At 35.8% G+C, this 15,207-nt stretch overlaps 1 protein-coding gene across 1 annotated transcript in view; it reads right to left on the bottom strand.

Annotated features, from left to right (window-relative positions):
* LOC103606144 (nesprin-1-like) overlaps window positions 1-15,207 on the bottom strand; it is a gene marked incomplete at its 5' end in the record, with an annotated part of 130,330 nt that overhangs the window by 26,563 nt on the left and 88,560 nt on the right. The window contains 7 exons of the mRNA XM_008590735.1: window positions 2,964-3,146; window positions 4,278-4,436; window positions 4,762-4,912; window positions 7,304-7,483; window positions 9,720-9,948; window positions 10,126-10,525; window positions 12,614-12,767. Coding sequence (XP_008588957.1) covers window positions 2,964-3,146; window positions 4,278-4,436; window positions 4,762-4,912; window positions 7,304-7,483; window positions 9,720-9,948; window positions 10,126-10,525; window positions 12,614-12,767 — 1,456 coding nt within the window. The remainder of the gene's footprint in view (window positions 1-2,963; window positions 3,147-4,277; window positions 4,437-4,761; window positions 4,913-7,303; window positions 7,484-9,719; window positions 9,949-10,125; window positions 10,526-12,613; window positions 12,768-15,207) is intronic.

The following is a 15,207-nucleotide window of genomic DNA, read 5'->3' as shown; positions in this document are numbered from 1 at the left end:
GTGGCGTTTCCGGATTTTTAGTTAATTCTTTAAGATCATTAACTTTGGAATGCAGTTCTTCCAATTTCAATGCTTTGTTTCTAACTTCAGACTGACAAAAGACAAAGAAGAAATGTGTAAAGAATTAAAAACATTGACATGCTATATTTAATATTTAATAATTGCAAGAGCTAACTCTGTCAAAGTACCAACTTAAGCCAGTGGTGGAAAAAAAAATTTGTTTCATTTTCTGAGGGATGGCATTATTTATGAATGTGGAAAACATTACAGTTAATGTTCGCTTGGAATGAGAGGGAATATGCAGAACTAACTTTCTCCCCACCCTCTTTTATTAGAAAAAAGCTCCTGGAAAAAGTTAAACACTGACCAAAAGTCTTGAATCAGAGGGGATTCTCAATAGGTTGTTATTTATTCATTACAGTAATACTACTGGTTACTATGGTAGCAATAAACTCATAAAGAAGTATTTCAAAGCATATACACATCAGGAATGCCTAATGACTGTAGACTATAAGTAATACATAAAACAGTAATACTACTGGTTACTATGGTAGCAATAAACTCATAAAGAAGTATTTCAAAGCATATTCACATCAGGAATGCCTAATGACTGTAGACTATAAGTAATACATAAGAAACATTTTAAATAAAAATTTATAAGATAATAAAGTGGAAATCAGGTTAACCAGGAAATTGACATCTAATTTCAATTAGTTGCCTTTTTTTCTTTTTGCACCAACACTAACACACAAAAGAAGTAAGAGCAATCAAAGAATCATTATTGAACCAATTAGATGCTTGTAAACTTCATTAGTTATTCAGAGAGACAAAGAAGCATTTAATAAATTATTCTCCTCAACTTAAAAATGGTATTTTGGTGCTTTGCAGACACTAACAAACCTCCTGATGCCTGCAATCTAGAAAATAATTTAGTTATGGTAGGATGTGATGGACTAACTGTCAGACCCACTGGTCTCCTCCAGAAGCTGTCTGGGCAATTAAGGAATCGCACCTACTCACCTACGTTCATTTACTTGGCTGCAGCAGGAACGGCTTTGTTTGGCACTGGGCTGAATCTGTTCACTGATTAGCTAGTGTGTCACACAGTCAGTCAGTTACATAAAAACTCATCTCTGTGAGTGACTAAACCTGGCCATATTAAATGTGGGTCTGATGCACATCAGCTGTCTGGATTTCTGAAGTCATAGCAGTGGGTGGGTTTAACAACCGCCTCCGCCACCCTCCCTGATTGGCAGCATTTAAGACCATTTTGAACTAAGGCATGATGTCATTGCACGTGGAGTTGGAAGACATAAACAGTAACACACCATTCTGTATTATTCCCACCACCTATTATATAGATGTAATAGATATCAATAACTCAAGGGCCTAGATAAAGTAATATGTAGAATAATAGCTAGGAAATGACAAGTTTTGAGTATTCATTATCTTTGTTTTTAATAGAATTTATTTAATTGTATACATTACAATTTTATTTTTAATAATGGTTGTATTTAACTCTGGTTTACAAAATTCCTGAAAATTTAACAATCGACTTTCGTGAGCTGGTACAAACTGGATCTAGCCCAGGCCACTGTGTGAGCCATAATGTCAATTTAACATCAGAGATAATAACTAAAGAAACTGCAGTATCCCTTCCTCCTGGCTATACTTTCAATCTGGAAAATTTCCTCAACTTCTAACTGCCCTTAGAAATTGGAATTAGATTATGAAATCTCTAGAATGTTATTTGGGTCAAAGACAGCTGTATTACTAAGTAATACAGTTCATTCGCCTATATTTTTTCAGACTACAGCCACTCATTTACTTACCTGTCAAGTTCCGTGTACGTGCCAGGCACAGTGCTGGGCACCAGAAGGAGCAATGTGGACAGTCTCTGCCCTCACCAAGAGGACTGTCACTTATATGCCTCCTGAAACAGGTATCTCTCCTAACTCTACTCCCCCTCACACTGCTTCGTTTTACATCATGGCTCAATTACTACTTAACATTATATATATATATATATATACACGAAAACATTAGTTTATATATATAAATTATACTTAACATGCTAACTCTACTCCCCCTCACACTGCTTCGTTTTACATCATGGCTCAATTACTACTTAACATTTTATATATATATATATACACATATGAAAACATTAGTTTATATATATAAATATATACTTAACATAGTTTACATAATAGTATTATCTTTTAATTTCATTTTTCCAAGAACTTTTTCAAGTACTCTCAAATTGTAATGTAAATAATGCAAATTTCATAAGGGTAGAGACTTTGTTTTACTACATTTTCAGTGCTTAATATAGTGCCTGACATATGTTAGGTACTCATTAAGAATTTGATGAATAAATAAATGAATGAATGAAAGAAATGGGAATAAAAGGAGTTTAAAATAAATTGGTTAGTAGAATTTTAAATGGCCAAAGACTTTCTGTGGAAACTGTAACAGTCAAACCCGGCACCTAGCATAATAGCACATGGTAAGTACTCAGTAAACAGGGATTTTTTGAATAAAGAAAAATAGATACGAAATAGTACTAAATTACAAACATTTCCAATTTGGTTTTCAAGTAGGAAGGTGTTATATTCTCAGATGATTGGGAAAAAAAGATAGATTTTATGGATTTTTATTCTTCTGCTACTACTTCAAGTAAGGAGCTCTAAGAAATAATAAAAATGTGAAACAAAACAAAACAAAAAACTTTTCTTAGCCATTACCTATTCAAATTTCAAGTAAACAGAAAAAGACAGTTAAGAGTTTCGTAATACTCATATGTGTCTTAGAAAAAAAGAGTCAGGGCTGGCTGGTTGGTTCAGTGGTTAAAGCCCGGTGCTGATAACAGCAAGGACCAGGGAACTTTAAAAAGACACAGTGTCTTCATGTTTCAGTCAGTGGTGCACCACAGCTGCCATAGTCAGGCATGGTCAATTTACCTCAAATTCTTTCAGGAGTTCCTCGACTCTGAGGCTGTTATTCAGGCTGCTGATGTTTTCAGCCAGCTGTGGAACAGAGCTGTTTGACCACCCGTCGATCTCATCTTTACTTGAAAGTACATCATCCCAGATGGACAGGCTTACCCTCAGCCTATCCATGTTTTCTTCAATTCTCTCTGATACCTAGAAGAGAAAATAGAAGCCTTGGCACTAATAGGGTGAGGATTTAACATCTAGTTCTCCCACCAATTCTTCCTTCATCAGAAAATTATGTTCTGTAAGCTAATTAGTGCACCTGACTCAAGCAAATGCTAACCGTACATACATTGTTTTTGATATTAGCAGAGTTGTTTGAAATTCTGCGACATTAACTTTTCATCTGTAAATTGGGATACCAACCACAACAGGTCTCTATTAAAATATACCTCACTCTAACATTAAGTTCTATAAAATTGAAGTTCATCTAGGGCAATATTGTATTTATTTTTAAAATAACACAATATGCACTTTTATTTGTAATACTGAGATATAGGAATGAATATTAATCAGATTTAAATATACACAAGTGCAACCAACTTTACATGTTTAAAGTAAGGTATTATTGCTTAACATTCTTCCTATATTAAGAGTGTTCTTTTAAAAGTGGAGGCATATAAGGTTTTCTGCAGTCCTCTAATTATTTGATTATATTGCACAAATGCCAATGTCTAATTTTAGTAAATTTAGCTTTAGTATGGGAACCCACTGTAGATTAAACTTCTGAACCTAGATATTAATAGGGGGGCAACAGAATCACTGGATTTCTGAGCTGGAAGGTGGTATAAAATATTTATGGATAGATATATAGAATTCCAGGGAGATCAAGTGACGTGTTCTATGGTCACAATAGCTAGTAAACGACAGAGCAAGAACTAAAACCCAAGGATATAAACTACAAGTCTAATGTTTTCCAATGTGAAACCATAGCCCTTTTTCTTTAAATTATTATATATTATAATTTAATATTCTATAGGAGGTTTATAAATTATTCTTCTATTTTTATCCATAATTCCAGAGTTTTAAGAAGAAAAGCATTCAGAGTTACAATTTGTTATGTTTGAATTTATTAAGTGAAATTCCAGAAAATCTGGAATTTGTTTCAACAAAATAAGGGAAATAATTTTATGTGAACATAATTTTTCTTCCACATATTTTGCATTTATCATTAAAAGTTAAAAAATAGAATTCACATCCCTGAATAATCTTTTGCCCAAAAATTTTATTGAGAAATGCTAATATTTAAATGGTTCGCAGAATCCCAAGTGATCATCTTACATCCAGCCATTTGTCCACAGTGCTCTCCATGTCTGTTTTCACCAAGATGAAATCACTACTGTGAATTTTTTTCAGCTCAGATAACAACTGTTTTCCTTTACTGGTAAAATTATCCAACTCTTTCTGTTTATAATTCATTTCATTCTTGGCAGTTTCATGCTGTGGACATAAATGTTTCCTTAATTAATAAAATAATTGGTGATAAACCATTTGCCTCTAAGAAATTTAATTCATGGTGACCTTATGCAGAAATTGGTGATATTAATTAAGTATAAGAATATATATATATATACAAATACACATATATATAATTTTCTTGAATTACTAGAATCCTAGGATATCAGTATTCCTAGGAAAAAAAGAGTTGAGCTTGTTAGCATGAATTATCCATATCTAAATATACTGACAAGAAGAATTGTTCAGAGAATTGCTTTGAGTAAAAAATAGATCTACCAGTCTAAAATAAATACATTTTGAATTTTACCTTGGAAAAAGCCCATTTAAGATCCTCCTGATCTTTTATGGTAGTTCTGGTTATAATCACACTGCTGGCATTTTCTAGGACTTTAGATACAGTTGACTTCAAGTTCTGATATTCTCTCATTAAGTCAATAAGCCCACAGCATTGACCCTGGCTATAATGTTTAAAGAAAATATATCATTTAGTGTCATTATCAGGAAAGGGAAGAATTTTCTATGATTGGACTTGACATATCACTACATAAACATATTCACAGATGGATGCTGGAACCAAGAGAAAACCATATTTCTTCCCACTGAGGTCAAAATAGTGTTGCTGGTTAATCCTACTTAATTCTAATGTCCAAAATGTTATCCATGAATGAAAGTGCACATAGCCATTAAACAAAAGCTATAAATTCAACGATAAACAAAGAAGCAATGTTCTTTGCTTCTCAAATGCAAACTCTCTTAGACGAGTCACCCAAATTATTAGTTTTTTAAAATGTTTTTTTCATTCTGTTTTATTTACTTCATACTGGCATATATTGGGGGAAGAAAATAACGAAACAGAACAAAAAAAAACTAAAAATGCTGCTCAATAATTTGAAAACATATTTTTCTCTACTGTCTCAATGTAACAAATTGAACATGAATCTCCTGAATATTGTGAAAATAAGGTAGTTTTTATTTATAAGAGTAAAATGCCTTTGAGCAAGTAATTCTATATCTGGAAATTTTTACAAAGAAACAGATGTGTGTGCATTACGATTTAGGTAAAATGATATTCTTCACTCCATTATTTATAATAGGAGAAAAAAATAGAAATAACCTAAGTGTTAAAGACAAGTCAGTGATTGAATAAATCTTGATACATTTTTACAATTAAACACTATGCAACCTCTAAAAAATCACAATCTAAAAGAATGTTTAATAATGTAGAATAAAGTTTGTTTGACATGGTTAGATTTTAAAAGTCTACATTAATAGTCTACAATATGTAATGTGCTTTCGGTTTTGTTTCAAATATCTTCATACATAGTGTAAGGTACATATTGAGGTTCATTTTTTTAATGCATATGAATGCACAATTGTTCCAGCAACTTTATTGAAAAGACTATCCTTTCTCCATCAAATTGCCTTTGCATTTTTATCAAAGATCAATTGACTAAATATGTGTGGGTTTATTTCTGTACTACTTGTTCCATTGGTCTAAACTTTTATCTCTTGGCCAAAACCACACTGCAACCAGCTAGGGTGAGTCCAACAATTCTTTTCTGAAATTTTACTGGCTATTCCAGGTCTTTTGCTTTTACATATAATTTTTAGAATCAGCTTGTCAATTTTTACAAAAATTCTGTGGGAATTTTGTTTGGGATTATTATTGATATGAAAAAGATCTCGATATCAAAAAAACAAACAATTCCCCCCAAATCAGCCAATTTGGACAGGTACTTTGTTAAAGAAGATTTGCAGATGACAAACAATATGTGAAAATATGCTTAATATCATTAGTCATCAGGGAAATATAAATTAAAAACACAATGAGATATCTCTATAAATCTATTACAATGTCAAATAAGCAAGTAACAAAAACTTGACAATACCAAGTGTTAGAAAGGATGTGGAGCAACTGGAACTCTCACACTGGCTGGTATGAGTGCAAAATGGTACAACCATTTTGGAAAACAGTTTGGCAGGTTTTTTTTACAAAGTTAAATGTATAGTTTACCATGCAACCTACAGTCCCACTTTTAGATATTTACCCAATCAAAATAAAAACTTACATACACACAAAAACTCGAATGTAAATGTTTACAGATGTTTTATCTATAGTCATCCAAACTGGAAAGAACCCAATTGTTCATCAACTGGTAAGTAATTTACTGTGGTACACCCACTCAATGGAATATTCAGCTATTAAAAAAAAGAATGAACTATTGATGCACAGGACAAACATACATTGTGCTAAAAGAAGCCAGGCTCAAAAGGTTGCATTCTATACAATTCCATTTATATATGATTCTGTAAAAAGACAAAACTTTAGATACAGAAAACTGATTAATGGTTGTCAGGAACTGTGGGTGAGGGGGAGAGATATACTACAATGAGATATGTTAAAATTTTTTCAGGTGTTAGAACTGTTACTGTGAAGTTTGATAGTTGTGATAGTTATACAACTGAATGAGTCTGTCAAAACTCATAGAATTGTATACTGAGAGGTAAATTTTACTGTATTTAAAGTTTACCTTAATTAATTACAAACAAGTACAACAAAACAACAAAAAAAAGAAAATCAAAAGTTAAGGCTCTCATTGTAGCACTTTGTAATTATTGACAATTTCTGATTTTAAGGATCAAAATTCACTGTGACTATGATCTCAAGACACAATTCTCAATTAAGTTCTGTAAGACTAAATTTTTAATGTTACTAAAGTGACACAGAATACCTAAGATGGCAAAAGATGTGCAATTTTTGATAACATCAACAAAATTTAACAAGCAATGGCCCAATGTCACAAAATAAGCAGGAAGTTAAAAACAAAAACTGGGTGTTTTTGACTTACTTTTCATGAATTAGTTTTTTGGTGTCATCCCAGGTGACTTCTAAGCAGTTTATCTCCCTGTCAACTTCAGGTGCAAAAGCTACATCTTTCTGGGCAATTTGCTTAGCTTTGTCTTTTAACCAACATAGTTCATGCTCATGAGAATTCAGTTCATCTTCTAGCTGATTAAACACTCTCAACCTGTGAATTAAAATGTTATTTCACTGTTAATTTACTAGAGGTAGTGAACTAATATTTCCTTTCCACAAGCACATGCTGAGTCCATAAAGCACACATATAGATTACTAGAAAAACTTTTTAACACAGCAGTTAAATTAATGTATATCAACTGATGAGGATACTTTTCAAGCTAATTTTACAAAATAACTCAGACTGTCCCTCAGAAAACATTGAAATTCATTCTTGTTACTCACCATCAACATTCTATTAAGTTTGTATTCTCTTTCTGCTTTGCTTTGATGGTATAAGACTTTCAAGACTAAGGCTGACTTTGTAGGCCACGTAGGTGAACACTTATTGCAAAGTCATTGGTAAAAAGTGCTTTTGTGCCATGATGTGCAATCCATGTGAACAGTAATATTTAAGGATCACAGTTATTTCATTCAAAATCAAAATAGCTTTACTGAGCTTTACAAAAAATACATATTTTTAAGACCTAAGTTACCGACTTTATTGAAAAGATTACCATGAGAAGATGATCTTTTTTTCTGTCCCTAGTAAGCTAATATTTGAGCATTTGTAAAAAGTGACCAAACAGAGGCAGCCACTGACTCTTTTGTTCTTCTATTTTGTATGGCACCATAGAGTTTACAAAGTGAGTGTGCATGCATTAACCGATTTAATTCCCAAAACGAAGTGGCTGGCGGCGAGTGTTATTTTCCCACCATACAAGAAGAGAGGTGATTTGCCCAAGGTGGCACAGGGAAGCATAAGGATGGCTGGAATTTAATAAATCCATCAATTCAATTCAACATTTTCTGTAGCCTATATGTGACTTTGGTGCGTTCAGTGTTGAGGGTACTGATATGAATCTTGAGCCCAACCTGGGCTTTTCTCTCCAGCAATTTTAGGATCTCCTGTACGCTTGGCCTGAGCAGGCCATGCCTCCCTGCAGCCCCAGTGGTACTGCTGACTTCCTGGGTGAGTGGCACTAGGCACCTCATCCTGTCTTTACCTTCCCAAATCTCATTCCCTTTTGTAAATTTACTGTAAAACTAGTCAGATAGCTTATTTCCTACAAGGGGTATAACCTCAGGAAGCTCAATATTAGCTCCATTGTCATGTAACTGAAGCATTGGCTTAATATTTGATTCTGGTGAAACGATGGCAATGGTCTTGGCAGGGACAACCGAATGTTTATCAATACAGACACCTCAGTGTAAACGCATATCAGCTGCTTCTTTGCCCCTTGAAAAAGTGGAAGAGGAAATGGCCCTGAGAATATGAGTGGAGAGAAGGTTCTATTATGAAAGAAAAAGAAAATTGAAATGAAGGTTACAGTATTAGGGAGAAAATTGCTTGTCAAATTTACTAAGGGAGCTTATCCTTGATCTATTTGCTTCTCTATTGAACTCACCCAGCCCTGAGAATATGAGTGGAGAGAAGGTTCTATTATGAAAGAAAAAGAAAATTGAAATGAAGTTTACAGTATTAGGGAGAAAATTGCTTGTCAAATTTACTAAGGGAGCTTATCCTTGATCTATTTGCTTCTCTATTGAACTCACCCAACAAAACCTCAACTTTGCTTAAACCCACTCCTCTGCCTTCTCCATACCTCTAAGCAAACAGTTACAAGCAGTTGTGGAGGATTGGCCAGTTAGCTTAGTTGGATAGAGAATGGTGTTGACAACACCAGAGTCAAGAGCTCAGATCCTCATGCCAGCCACCGAAAAGAAAAAAGTAGTTGTGGACAACCACTCTGCCAAGCTGGTTGATTTCACTTTAAATGAATGAACACAGATCTCAAATTGCCCCTCATCTTCTTTCAACTAATGAGCTTGCTCCAGTCTTGACTGAGGGGCTAGTGGCCACCAGGGAGAAACTTACTGGTAATTGTACCACCAAACCACAAATCTACTTGGATTCCTCCCTTTCTCCTCTACCCTCACTTTTGTTACGGAAGATGAATCACTTCTCCTATCAGTTAAAAATTGCTTCAGAAAAGATAATACAATCTATATATTCTCTTGTAAATAAGGACTCAGAGGGGCTCATGTACAGGCCTTGGGAAAATCCTGAAGGAAAGCAAAGAAATTTTAGTACTTCTTGAGTGTCAAATTAGTCATTAACTTTATCTTCAAAACATAAAAAAAAAGAAGTTACTAAATGTGGTACTATTAAAGTTTTGCATAAAAGTTAATTCGGGAGCAAATGAAAAGTGAAAGGGACAGCTGGCTTCGACACAGTCTCCCGTTACCTGTGCTGAAGAGCTTGGCGGGTGGGTTCTTTTAGTCGCTCTTTGTCAGTTCTCTCTTCAATGTCCTCAATGCTTTTCAGCAACTCCTCTTTCTGGTCTTGGAATGCTTTTTTCAATACTGCCAGGGCATCTGCCTCACTCTGCTTGGTTCCCAGAAGGTTCTGGATCTTCTCTAATTCTAAACATAACTGATCAGCCATGGCTCTGCAGGAAGTCCTTTGCTCAGAGCCTCCACCAATGTCCTCAATGCTTTTCAGCAACTCCTCTTTCTGGTCTTGGAATGCTTTTTTCAATACTGACAGGGCATCTGCCTCACTCTGCTTGGTTCCCAGAAGGTTCTGGATCTTCTCTAATTCTAAACATAACTGATCAGCCATGGCTCTGCAGGAGGTCCTTTGCTCAGAGCCTCCACTTTTCAGATGGTATTGGGCTTTGGCAAGAATGCCATCGAGACCGATGGCAGTAGATTCTAATGTTTTAACATCTTGAATAGCATCATTTAGGTCCTTTTCTAACAAGTCAGACTGTTTCTTGTTCATGCTGTTGGTCGCTTCCACCATTTGCCTCAGCTGGTGGAGAACCCCGGACAGAGCGGCGTGGCTCTGTAGGAATTCTGCCAACTGGGACAGGGCCACCTGCCGCCTCTCCACGACTTGGCTGGCCTCCTCAAACAGCTGAAAGCAGTCCTCTGCCTTGCCCTGGAGGAGGTGGACATCCTCGGCTCGGCCCAGAGAACCCAATTTTGCTAAATGATCCTGCAGACGCTGCAAGTCCCCCTTTTTACTCTCTACTTCTGCTGTGTGGTCCTGGAAGGGAAGAGAGAGTTAGTGATGACTCAGATACTCTACAGTTCATGACGCAGATACACTACAGGATGTGTGATGTCAGGATATGATTTAAGTTCAATGGATAGTGTAGTATTTAAAGATCCACGGTACATTTTTTAGAAATGTGCACAAAATATCCTGTTTTCCTCACCTACATACTTCATATAAAACACAGCACTGATTTGGAGTAATTAATTTTGTGGAAATCATTTCTTCATGGATAGAAATTGTTGGTTAAAAGAAATAAAAAATTTGGAAGATTTAAAAAGAATACACATATTATATATATATGTATAATATGTATAAATACTCATATATTTAAATTACTTTTATATTGAAGGAAAGCAAAATATTTTGGTCCAAAATATACTTCTTTGACATAGTTCAAGATGGCTATTTAGAGGAACTGGAAACACAAGAATAGCTAAAAAGCTGCTCTTTTTTTTTGAGGAGGTTTGCTTCTGCAGAGAAAAATCTACACTGGCTCACAATTGCTGAGCTTGCCCCCACTATCTAACATCTATTCTCTCTGAGGGCAGCTCCCAGATTATCTGAGATATTTTCATCTGCATAACAAGACAGCCCTTGCTTGATTGCTTTTTCCCTTCAACTGTGATGCCCTCTTCCAGAACTCAGAGATATTTGATCTCAGGCCAAATACGTTCCTTGGGCTCATTCATTTTCTGAAAATAATCTACTCTTATACCCACTCCCCATTTTCCCTGTACCCTATAAGGAAGTATATAAGCTTCTGTGATGACCTTCGGATTATTAGGCAATTGCTCTCCTGCGATTCCTCTGTACATAGCCCACCTCCTGCCCCCTCCATAGCATGCTAAAATAAAATGTGTTATGCCTTTTCTTCTATTAATCTGTCTTTTTTGTCACTGATTCTCAGTGAACTTTCAGAAGGCGAAGGGGAAGTTTTTCCTTAGCCCCTACAATGATATATAAAAAATATAGTATGTATATAATAATATATATGTTTGTATATATATGTATGCACTAGAGCTAATTCTAACAGAGCCTGTAGGGAAACGTGTGGAAGTGCCCCGACATTAACATCTCGTCAGACATGGTGGGTAAGGGAGATGAAAACCTGCACAAGTTTTAGCCACCTTTAAAGCAATATAGATTAAGTGCAACTAGTGTATAGGAAATTTGACTAGCTCACCATAAATCATATTTAAAATCTAGCAAAAAAAAAACTTGTTACCAATATTAGCATAGTTCCCATTAAAGAGAAATTATCATCTACCTTCATCTTGACCACAATGGCCTTACCGTTCCCTTCAGCTTGACTACTAAACATTCGATAGCTTCTTCCTGACTAGAGGTCCCTGGTCTTCATTTCCCTAGAGCATTTACTTTAGAAAACTTGTAATAATAAATTCATTCTCTGCCTCCAAGCTGTAAAACTACCTCCTGTTGTGAAGATGGCAAGAAGGTTTACTTTTCCCTCCAGTAAAGCCAATCAGCAAATTCAGCATAGCATGAACACTCAACAAATATTAAACGTTTCACTATTAAACATTATTATAAACCTATCATGTAGCTTATCTCTACTATCCCAATGCTTTACGATCAATATCTGATTTTTAAAAATGTTTTTTGGTGTCAACAGAGATATTATGCATAATTTATAAATAAGGGAAATAAGTCATGAATTTTAAATCACTTTCAAGCTAAATGGATAATTCAGAAAAACTATACTGTTAAAGCATTGAATTCAGTATCAGTTTTCAGCGTTGTAATACAACAAACTAAGAAGGTTTAAAATGGATATTCTTATTACTTTACATTAGAAATCATTTGCTCCATTATGAAAAAATAGTTTCTTAAGGTAGTTGCCTATTTTATCTGAAGTGGTTTTATCTGCTTAATTTATCTGCATTACTTGTTGCCTGCACCCATATGTTCAATTATTAAAACATATCCACATGAATAGAAAGTTAAATTGCTGCCAAGCATTTTTTTTTGTTTGGTTTTGTTTATGTTGCATCCCTTTGTAATTCAAGAATTCTCTTTTGTGACTACTTTCTTTCATCTTAAAAGAATGCACTTTACCTTGTGTCGAGTAAGAGCTACTCTATGGTCCATTACGCTTATCTCAGAAGTGGTTTGTAATTCACTGAGAAACAACTTAATCCAGACAGAAAAGGAAAGCAGCAGCTCATCAAATTGCTCGTGTTCAGCGACCACAGACCGAAGAAAAGTAATCCTATGTGCAGAAATTTGTTAAAGTTATAATGACTGATAAGTGAATAAAAAGGGTTAATGATATATTTTGGGAATTAAACTTAGCCGAGGGCAAACGTGATGCCACACATGGACAAGCCAGACCTCTTGATGTTTTCTACTCTCCAAATCCAATTTTTCTCACAATTGTCCTTGTCTCAGCAACACTCCCACCATCCACCCCGATGGTCCTAGCGTCGCTCCTCATCCCTCCATTTCTTTGCCAACCACCACATCTGCTCCACACACCTCCTGCCAGCACCCCCACCACACCGGGTACTGATTCTGTGCTCTTCTGTCCATTTCCACTACCCCCACCCCCAGCTGAATATCTTCATCTCTTGACTGGCCTCCAACAGCCTCGGAAACTGTCTTCTTTCCTTCCGCCTTTGCCTCCCTACAATCCACTTTCTAGATAACAGCCAGAAATGATTTCAAGTGATCAGAGCATTGCCATCATGCTTAAACACTGGGACAGTTTCCTTTTGCACTGAGGATGACAAAATCCCCAACATCCTGACTGTGGTCTACAAGGGACCCCACGTAGTCTAATTCTCCAGCCTCATCTGATACAGCTCTGCCCACACTCCCGCTGACCTCTGTTTCCCTATATTCCACCTTATTACTGCCTTAGAGCCTTTGCCACTTTGGCTCCCTCTGCCTGCATGCAATGCTGGAATCTTAACCAAATGTCACCTCCCCAGAGAGACCTTACTTGGCCACCCAGTCTAATGATGCACCACCTTGGAGTTTCTGCCGTGCTGTTTTGTTGTCTTCATAATGCTTAACATCACCTGAAGCAGTCTTGTTCATTCATCTGCTTAATTATGTATTTATCTTCCCTCAGTCCCTTCTTCTTCTCTCCCCCACTCCCCATAAGGCCAAGGACTTTACCTGCCTTGCTTATTACTGTGTCCTTAGCATCTAAAAAGTGCCTGGGATGTGCTCAGTAATCAATCAATGCTTTCATAATAAATGAATTAGTTGATGAACAATAAGTGATCGAAGATCAGAGTACAAGATTGGTATTAAAAATAGGAACTTAATCAAATATTAATATTCATTGCAATGATTTGTACCTAAAGATCAACTTTTTAACTCTACTTTTGTTTTGACCCTTATAGAATTTTCTACACATTATCTTTACATGCATAAAATATATTTTTAATGCTTCACACATTTGTAGCACTTTGAAAGTCCTTTTCTTGCCCCCTGTGAGATATATGCAGGGAAAATCCTCTGTTTTACAGAAAATTGCTCATTTTTCAAGAGCTGGCATCAAATCCATCAGTATGCCTTTTCTGAACCTATTTGAATGTCCCTTCTTTTTGTTCCTATAATACTCTGTGCTCACCTTTCTCCTTGGTCGCCTTGTTATCTCCACACTGATCTGTGACTTACTTGAGGTCAGGCTTTGTTTATTTTCCTGCCTCCAGTATCTGGTATAGTGCCTGGCACTCAGCAGGTACCCAATAAACATTTGTTGATTGATTGAATAAATGAATGAATAAACAGTTAAATAAACACAAGCTCCATGTTTACTCTTGTAGAAACTCAATAAACATTTGCTGAATGAATAAATTTTAAAAATAGCCAGAAATGTTAAATGCTTATCCAAGATCACATTGGGTATTGGATAATCAATACCAATTTAAAGAAAAAAAAATCTTATTAGAAAAGTATAGATGCCAATTGTTAATCACCTAATTAATTAAGATTTGATCAATTTTTGACTCCATTTAATATAATAATAATTTCCTCTGCTCTCCCCAAAGATCTATACTGGAATGAAATGGAATAGCTTATGTATACAAAATGCCTCTGTTTGAGAAATATCATATGAAACAAAATTTTAGTTACCATTTTTCTCTTGTACTCAAACAGCTCAGGCAATAAATAATACAAACATTAGCAGCCATACTCTTTTCAATATATTTCAACTGGTTTAATCATTTTCCCTGATCGTGAGACTAAAATTGTGAGTTGAGGTTTATCAGAAATGCTCATTTTTGAGGACCTCGATTTAAAAAGTGACAGATAAAGTAGTTTTCTTCCCTTCTGTAATTATCCTCCAAATAGCTGAGTTAAATAAAAGTAAACAAAACTATGCTTTCTTAATTTATATGCTCAACATTTAAAAACAAATAAACAGGGGGCCGGCCCGGTGGCGCACTGGATAGTGCGCCGCTTGGGAAGCGCGGCGGCGCTCCCGCCTGAGGGTTCGGATCCTCCCGCCCGAGGGTTCGGATCCCACATACAGACCGGTTCCCGCTCACTGGCTGAGCGAGGCGCGGGAGCAACGCCGAGGGTTGCGATCCCGTTGCCGGTCCCCGGTCCGGTGCGGGGGCAACACTGAGGGTTGCGATCCGTTGCCGGACACGGAAAACGTCAAAAGACAAAAAAAAAAAAAAAAAAAAACAAAA

This window comes from Galeopterus variegatus, unplaced genomic scaffold (genome assembly GCF_000696425.1).
Source record: "Galeopterus variegatus unplaced genomic scaffold, G_variegatus-3.0.2 Scaffold6343, whole genome shotgun sequence".
In the NCBI taxonomy this organism is placed as follows: domain Eukaryota; kingdom Metazoa; phylum Chordata; class Mammalia; order Dermoptera; family Cynocephalidae; genus Galeopterus; species Galeopterus variegatus.
Note: the sequence above shows the minus strand (reverse complement) of the source record. Positions and strands in the feature narration are given on the sequence as shown.